General features: G+C 38.7%; 1 protein-coding gene across 5 annotated transcripts in view; it reads left to right on the top strand.

Annotated features, from left to right (window-relative positions):
- The window catches only part of MAP2K5 (mitogen-activated protein kinase kinase 5), a 270,206-nt gene that overhangs the window by 148,951 nt on the left and 112,275 nt on the right, over positions 1 to 8,980 (top strand). For all 5 annotated transcript variants that reach the window (XM_024761657.1, XM_024761655.1, XM_024761656.1 and 2 more), the window contains 2 exons: positions 3,644 to 3,717; positions 4,681 to 4,731. In XM_024761657.1, coding sequence (XP_024617425.1) covers positions 3,644 to 3,717; positions 4,681 to 4,731 — 125 coding nt within the window. The remainder of the gene's footprint in view (positions 1 to 3,643; positions 3,718 to 4,680; positions 4,732 to 8,980) is intronic.

An 8,980-nucleotide genomic window follows, 5' to 3' on the forward strand; every position in this document is an offset into this window, starting at 1 on the left:
GAGGACTGAGAGGGACATGTATACATGTACAAATATAGGGTGTCAGTGGTGCCAAGTGTTACAAGGAGCACTGAAACAGGGAAGAGGGAAAGGGAATATTGGAGGGGGGAAGATGTTGCTGTTCATAGTGGGTGGTTGAGGTAGGCTTCTCTTAAACGGGTAACATTTGAGCAGAAACCTAAAAGCAAGTAAAGGAGCAGGCCATGCATGTATATATGGGTGCAGAGTATTCCAGTTATATGGAACCACAAAGCAGGGAGCATGCCTGGCAAGAAGGCCAGTGAGATGAAACAGTGTGGGCAGGGAGAGGAGTAGGAAGGATAAGAGTACAGAGGTAGTAGGGGGGCAGTTCAGAGAAGGCCTTAGAAACCTTCATGAGGGCTGCATTTTGCATTGAGTTGGGAGGCCCTTGGAGGTTTTAGGCAGAGAAATGACAATAGTTTGATTTAGGTTTTAAAGAGGGCACTTTAGCTGCTGTGTTCAAGACAGACTCTAGTAGAGCAAGTGTAAAAATAGGGAGACCAGCTCAGTGGGCTGTCGGTGAATGAGTACATACAGTCTGGCAAATATGCCCCCTCATAAACATTGAATTGGTTTTATCATTCTACTTACTGGACTTTTGAAATTATTTTCTTTTAACTAGTATTTTACCCAAATACAGCCTAAATTTATTGCAGTAGCACAGAAATTATTTTCTGAACATAACAAAATATAACACTTTACATTGCTTGGTTGATTGCCAATGGATAATAATAATATATTTATAGAGTGTTTGACAGTTTAAAAGCTATTTTACATTCACTATCTCATCTAATCCCCACAATTTTTAAAGATTGATACAGTAACTTTTATTATCTCCCTACAGAGGTGAAAACTAAAATGTTACATGCCTAGTCCAAAGTCATATGCCAAATTTGTGGCAGGGCCCAAAAGACTAAAATCCAAGTCTTCTGTCTTCTAGCCTGAATCCATTGATTTTGTTTAAAGGGGTCTTTTATGTTCAAATGATGTTGCTGGGTTTGGAACACTTATATTAGCAAATTTAGTATATTGTTTAGAAAGCCATCTACCAGTGAGCAAAGATAATACGCTCCAACAGGATACATACAAAAATGTATAAGGCATATTCCTACCCTGTGAACTTATTACTTGGTGATACCTGTAACAGTAAATGTGGTAATTACTAGTAAAAAAATGTCACATGCTCAGTTCCAAATGGTACAGACAGTAAATGCTTTAGCAGTTCAAAGGAAGCAGCGATTTTGATGGCCTGAGTAGGTATGGCAACAGGGAGATGGGGTACTTGAGTTGAAGGATGAGCCAGATTCAGTCAAAAAATATCAAGGAAGGGTTTTTAAACCCAGGTGGTTTGGGGTCAGGGACACAGCATGAACAAAGGCTTAGTAATGGGGTGTTTTGGATTTGTTTCTTTTGAGACAATGACTAAAACAGTCTAGTCAGAATACAAAGGTTGTTTTGAGGATGGCTGTATGTCTACTGCTTTCATACACAAAGTATTCCTGAAAGCTAGGCTGAAAGGTGAATGTGCAAAGTCATGCAGTAGGATTACACGTAAGTAAAAAAAGATGTTGGGGAGCTGAAAATGCCATAAAGTTCTTATTTACACCTTGCCTTTTAGAATATAATCTAGAAATTTTGTTGTTTTATTCTTTCTCTGTTGATCCACTTAAGTCAAATATGTGTCTGATTAAAGCTAAGAATTTGTTCTTTTTACCATACCTTGTGATTTCCATGTAGCTCCTTCTTCCAGGAGCTCAGAATATTTGTTCTTTATCTATCTCCATCCGATGTATGGCTTAAGAATGGTTTAAGGGTATCAGTATATAAAAGAGAAGATTGTCCAAAAGAAAAATATTCAAAGTTGAGGGCTTATAATGAGAATTAGGTTTGGAAAATAAGACCAGGCTTTGTAGAACCTAACATTTCTGTCAGCTCGGCACACATTTATTGAGTGTCTACTGCGGCTGTCTATGATGTATATTTTTTGTGCAAACTATTGAGGCATATTTGAAAGCACAACCCTATTCTTAAGAAGTTCACACTGGGGTTGGCGGGGGAGGTCAGGGAATATTTTACTTCCTCCTCAAGGAGAGAAGTGATAGAGTGAAAGTATATTTAATATGATGGTGGTATAAGGTTTATATTGAAATTGGGGAAAACTGGAGGCAGAGAGACCAGTTGGTTGAAAAAGCTTACACCTGCCTGGGCATACTGACCTGTATTCAAAGAGAAAGACCCCCTAAAGGAAGTATATAGTGTGTCTTACCTGAAAGGGCATGCTACAGAGACGTGGTCTACAGCTAACCCCTGATCACAACAGTATCATCAACAAAATAATACTGTGTGTTCGTGGTTTCCATTAACTTATTCTCATCTATTAACAAATACTCACTAAGCATATACTGTATGCCTGGCACTCTTCAGGGCCTGGAATATAGTAGTCAATAAAAGAGACAAAGTCCCTGCCTTCGTGGAGTTTACATTCTAGTGTCCGTCAGGTAACATCAAATGAGCACATGTATGAGAAAATGCCTGTCATGTTGCCTGTCATATGGGTAGGTAGGGTTCAATAATCGTTGGTTACCGAGTTTGAACTTGAAGTTTGAGTTAAGTACCTACTTTTGGTAAGATACTTTTTGCAGGGTGGAGGGACGGAGTGAGATTAACTCACAGATTTTTTTTTAGATGTTACATAAAAATTATGAGTCTTTAGTTTTGGGGTAATTAAGGTTATATGCTGTATTAAATATAACAAGTTGTCTGTTCTTGACCACTTTCGCCACTGAAGATGAAGCATTGAAGCAGATGCTCTTCTGTAACCATCAAAAGTGGTGTGCTCTTATCCTGCTTGGATGGTTTTTGTGGGCTCCTTGAATTCCTGAAAAGGCCCATTGTTGTCACTGACGATGCTTCACAGAAATGCTTTGTGTCATTATTTAGCGGACTGCCTTGGCAAAAGCTGTGCCAGTTCTTTTGTTAACTCTAACAGTCGAAATGATGTAAGGGAAGAGAAGGATAAATGAAACAAAGACTGATAAGTGCACGCATGCACACACATTTACACATCTTTTAGATCAGTTTCTGAGGATTATCTGAAGTAGCACGTAAAACCAGGAAATAGCAGAACTGCATTCATGTTCTCGTTGTTTCAACCAGATATCACCTGTTACCAGCAAACATGAATGATTTTTTTCCTTGCTGGCTTCCCTTTGGCCTTACTGTTCCTTAGGTGGGAGGAGCAGTTTCACTTTGAGAGCAGAACTAAGCCTTTCTGTACAAATTCTTTGCAAGAAGGTTACGTTTTCTTAGCTACTTTTCCTGAAAGCTGGAGTAGGATATTGGGTGTACTTACTGTTGTTGGAAGCCAAGATTTTATTTGACTTTCACATGAAGTAAATAAACCCTTGCTTCTATAGAAACCAGAAATGGTTGGAAGTGAGGGAGTTAGGACCTTACATTTTGCCTCCAGGTAAAATGCTTTGCGTTAAATTTGTGGTTAGAATTCTAGGTTGAACAGATGATGTCAATTCTGCAATATGGTATGGTGTGCATGTGTGCTTTTTTTAGAACAAGCACTGTAGATATGGAATTAGTGACATGGATTTTTCTGGTCCCTTTTTAGATGTGAAGCCCTCTAATATGCTAGTAAACACAAGAGGACAAGTCAAGCTGTGTGATTTTGGAGTTAGCACTCAGGTAGGTCTCATTTTCCTGCCGATCTGCTTTCTTCTCTGTAACATCCACTTTCTATTTTCATTCTACTCTCTGGATTGAAAAATCACCTAGCTGCCCGACAAACAGAAGTCTGCATCTTCTCGTTGGCTGGGATTGTGTTATTCATTTTTAATCTCTGAGCGAGTTTCCTTCATCAGAATATGATTGTTCATTGTTTAATGACAGTAAAAACTGCTGATATTGTAATTACTACTTACGAATAGCAAACTTCATTGATATGCAGCTTTGATATGAAAGCGTTTTGGCCAGACAAAAGGGAGGGCAGAGTGGGAGCTGTGCCTGGGGAGCCCAACTGGCCCACAATAAAAATTAATATTGGGAGCAACAATGGTGGAGGGCCATTACGATGTGCAGCACAAATTTTAATTAATTTCCATTTTGGGCCTCCCCTGAGAACCCTGGTGATAGTGACCCATGAGCGTGCTGTGATGTTGATTTGAATTGCAGCCACCTTTACTCCCAGCCAAACACGAAGACCAAAGCGAAGGTCATCATTGTATTATGAGTTGTCAAAGTCTGTTATCCCTCCAGCGTATTTAGTGTTCGTTTCATTCTAGTAATGCATGAGGCTTCATTCACATCTTGACCATCTGACTAAAAAATGAGTGTGTTCAAATTCTACTTCAGATTGACTTTGTACAATCAGGCGGGTTTGGGGTACTAAAGCGATAAGCATCCTGCTTAAGTGAATTGTTTAAGGTTATCTGCTATAAACTGTAACGCTATGCTTGTTTAAGTTGGAAATCACATTCAAAAGAAAAGAGATGTAATCATTTTTAATGCCTTTGTAGATAAATTTGTTCCTTTTTATATAATTTTTAGTTGATTTATAGAAATGATGATTGTAAGTTAAATGAGGAATAATTGCCCATTTTATTTCCACATTATCTTTATATTGTTCTGACAGACTGTTTTGTCTCATAGCTGGTGAATTCTATAGCCAAGACGTATGTTGGAACAAATGCTTATATGGCGGTAAGTAAACTTATGCAAAAATAACATTTAAAACCAACATCTTTATGTACTTGGTAATGTATAATTCTTGAATTAATTCCACAGCTTTAGCCTAACAGATCATAAATTACAAAGTCAGTCCAGTCATGATTGGATTTTTAAATCTTCCTAAAAGATGTTAGGGTTTATACAGGAGCTACCAACTTCTCTGACTTTATTCACTTAACTGGTTGGTTTGAGTATAAAATCATTTTGAAGTATAATCCTATAGAAAAATTGTATCTTATAGCACATTGGCTACTTTGCCTCATTGATTATTTAATTAACCCTAAAGTATACCAGATTGTCAGTCAATAAGATCAACTCTTTTTTCCAGGAATAAGCATGCTTTGACAGCAGCTCAAAATTAAATTATTAATTAAAAATTAAATTATTACTTATGGATCTGATTGTAAATTATTACTTATGATCTGATCCTCTGAATGTAAAGATTTAGCAGACAATTCTCTGTCGAACTTGTATATCTATATTCTGTTTACTTGGGTTCATACCTATTATAAGACAACTTACTTGGTCCCTCTGAAGTAAATTTACCAGGAATAAAAAGTAGAAGCATAGAACTGTTTCAAATACCAGTGTGGACCTGGCTTTGACCCGTTTCTTTTTCCTTCCTTTTAAGTAAGGGAAGTTATTTGTGTCCATAAAATGGCTTTTTTTTTTTTTTTTTTTTCCGGCTGTGTTGGGCCTTCATTGCTGTGCACGGGCTTTGTCTAGTTGCGCCAAGTGGGGGCTACTCTTCGTTGTGGTGCGCGGGCTTCTTTTTTTTTTCTTAACATTTTTAAAATTAAATTAAATTTATTATTTTTTTTACTGCAAGGAAAATAGCACACATATTTTACAATAGCTATTAAATATCTCAATTTAGTCAATCCTCCCTACCCCCTTTTTTTTTAACATCTTTACTGGAGTATAATTGCTTTACATTGTTGTGTTAGTTCCTGCTGTATAACAAAGTGAATCAGCTATACGTATACATATATCCCCATATCCCCTCCCTCTTGCATCTCCCTCTCACCCTCCCTATCCCACCCTTCTAGGTGGTCACAAAGCACTGAGCTGGTCTCCCTGTGCTATGCGGCTGCTTCCCACTAGCTATCTGTTTTGAATTTGGTAGTGTATATATGTCAGTGCCACTCTCTCACTTCGTGCCAGCGTACCCTTCCCCCTCCCCGTGTCCTCAAGTCCATTCTCTATGTCTGCGTCTTTATTCCTGTCCTGCCCCTAGATTCTTCAGAACCAATTTTTTTTTTTTTTTTTTTTTTTTAGATTCCATATGGGTGCAGGGGCTTCTCACTGCAGTGGCTTCTCTTGTTGTGGAGCACAAGGCTCTAGGCGCGTGGGCTTCAGTAGTTGCTGCACGCGAGCTCTACAGCTCAGGCTCAGTAGTTGTGGCACATGGGCTTAGTTGCTCATTTGTGATCTTCCCAGACGAGGGATTGAACCTGTGTCCCCTGCAATGGCAGGTGGATTCTTAACCACTGCACCACCAGGGAAGTCCCCATAAAATTGCTTTTATTTATTGACGTCCACAGTCACTTCAAGAGTTGGGGGCTGGGAGGAGACAAGCAGGAAACTTATTTAGCATTTTTGGAGCAAAGTTTTACTTTAACATCTTAAGTTTAGTTTTTTGCTGAGGATTCTAGGTTTATTCAGGTAGTCCATTTCACTTCTAGTAGTCTTTATATGAATTAAACGAAGTATGGGTAGAACCCTGGATCTTTTTCTCAATATTCTTTGTTCATATATTATCTTGGATGGAACCCTGGATCTTATTCTCAGAACATTACAAAGGATTTTTTAATTGAGATACCAGAACAGTTAATTTTTGCCTTGCATTGTTTTTAAAGAAAATTTGTTCTTTCTCATTTTTCTAGGTAATGTGACAAAAAATTTATCTCTGAAGTCACCATACCTATTTTTACAAAACTTAATCACCTTCTTGGCTCTACTAGGTTATCTGAGAGTGGTGAGCCACCTTTATAATTAACAGAACTGTGCCAAACGACATGATTTCAGTCTTCGAAAAAATATGAAACACTGTGATTTAAAACAAACAAAAAATGAAACAACTTTTCCCCTCCCTATCATGTTCATAGTAGCTCTAAATTGCTCTGATAATTAAATTGCAATATGTTTGAATCTACAAATCTAGATTACAGTTGTCTTTCCCAGGTGTACATTAAAGAAATTACTTTTTTTCCTTTTTGTTTATGGATGAATGTGCTGCATCCATCTCTTAATTGAAAATGTGGGGATTAAAAGTATGAAACGTTAGCTCAGATTGGCAGAGCTAAAATTGCTTTGCTTCTTCGGTGAGTATGTTCTAGTCATCAACCTTATAGTTCAAGCTGTAAAAAGCATAAGATACCTAGGAAGCAAAGAGTGTGATAGCCTGATAGTGAGCTTGGCTCAATTCAGCAGGCTCTCGTTGGCCATGACTTACCTAACTGGTGTGAGATCAGAGGTTGGGAGTTGGGGAAGGTGGAAATAACATTTATTATTCTGTTACAGGTTTTAATCCCTGCCTGAGGTATCGTGATATTGTATTATAGTACTACCACTGGGGGAACTGGGTGAAGGGTGCACAGAACCTCCCTGTATATATGCTTTTCAACTTCTTGTTAATTAATAAGAATTTCACAGTAAAAAATTAAATTAAAAAAAAAGGAAAGATTTGTTGGAACATGGCCGTACCCATTTATTTATATATCGTCTGTGACTGCTTTAGTGCTACAGTGGCAGAGTGGAGTAGTTGTGACAGTTGTACCGGAGACCATATGGCCGACAAAGTGAAAAATATTTACTATCTGGCCGTTTATGGAGAAAGCTTGCCGACTTCTGGTCTATGCCAGTGAAGGCTCTTTCTGAAACCGAGTACTCTGAATTAATCAACCTGTATTTACTGAGCGCCTTCCATGCAGTTAGCCAGGTACAGTGGCGCCACTCTGTAATCCACGTAAGACTTGGGCAAAATAGGAAACATGGCATTATATGTGGCCACGTCATGTGTGACATAAGTTGTACCAAGCGTACCGTTAGAGAATGAGAAGGCATATGATATACGAATTTGATGATTCAAACAGTATGTGAAAAGGGCACTTATAAAAGAGAGAGATCACTGTGGGAGGATGAGCAAAGACTCAGAAATAGAGGGTGGTGTGAAATGGGTGGGGGCGGGGACATACAGGGTACAGCAAGGGTCCCCAGCGCCCGGGCCGCAGAGCAGTACCGGTCCACGGCCTGCCAGGAACCAGGCCACACGGCAGGAGGTGAGCGGTGGGCGAGTGAGCGAAGCTTCATCGGCCGCTCCCCATCACTCTCCACCGCTCACGTTACCTCCTGAACCATCCCATCCCACCCCTGTCCATGGAAAAATTGTCTTCCACGAAGCTGGTCCCTGGTGCCAAAAAGGTTGGGGACCGCTGGGGTAGAAGACAGTAATAGATTGTGAGAATATGCAATTTGAGGTCATCTGATGTAATGCCCTCATTTTATATCCATTTCTCTCACTTTATATCCATACCTGTTTCTGTACGGTGATAATAACAATGATAATAGTAGCCAACACTTAATTAGAACTGTGTGCCAGTCACTCTTTTAAACCTTTACATATATTATCTCTTTAAATCCTCAGAACAACCCTATGAGGTAGGTAATATTATCGTCCTTTTACAGATGAAGGCACCAAGGGATAGAGAAGTTAAGTGACTTACCCAGGCTCATACAGCTAATAAGTGGTAGAGTCAGGAGTGAAACCTACATAATCAGCCTGCAGAGACTGAACTTCTAACTACTGTGCCTCTCACTCTATCCAAATCATTTATGTGTCTCTCCAAATCTAGATTAGGGCTTTCACAGGGCAGGGTTTATTCTACTCATTCTCTATATCCAGTCCTTCACATGGTGCTAAATGAATGAATCAGTTCATGAAAGTTGCATTCCAAAAATGACTTGTTCACTAATTGTAAGCAGAGCATTTAACTTTTTTGTATTAATAAGTATCTTACTTGCGTGATAAAGTATAGAAGACCCCCAGATGACTCAAATATAACCAACTAGACTGCTCAGATATTGAAAAGAAACTAAATCAAAGAAATAGCCGTGCATGTGTGAACAGTCTTACTTCTCCTACAATCTGAAATGTAAGGAAATAGTAATTAGGATAAAGATGGGGAGGGTTAAAAAAAAAAAAAAAAAAAAAAAAAAAAAA

This window comes from Neophocaena asiaeorientalis, unplaced genomic scaffold (assembly GCF_003031525.2).
Source record: "Neophocaena asiaeorientalis asiaeorientalis breed wild unplaced genomic scaffold, Neophocaena_asiaeorientalis_V1.1 scaffold465, whole genome shotgun sequence".
NCBI lineage: Eukaryota > Metazoa > Chordata > Mammalia > Artiodactyla > Phocoenidae > Neophocaena > Neophocaena asiaeorientalis.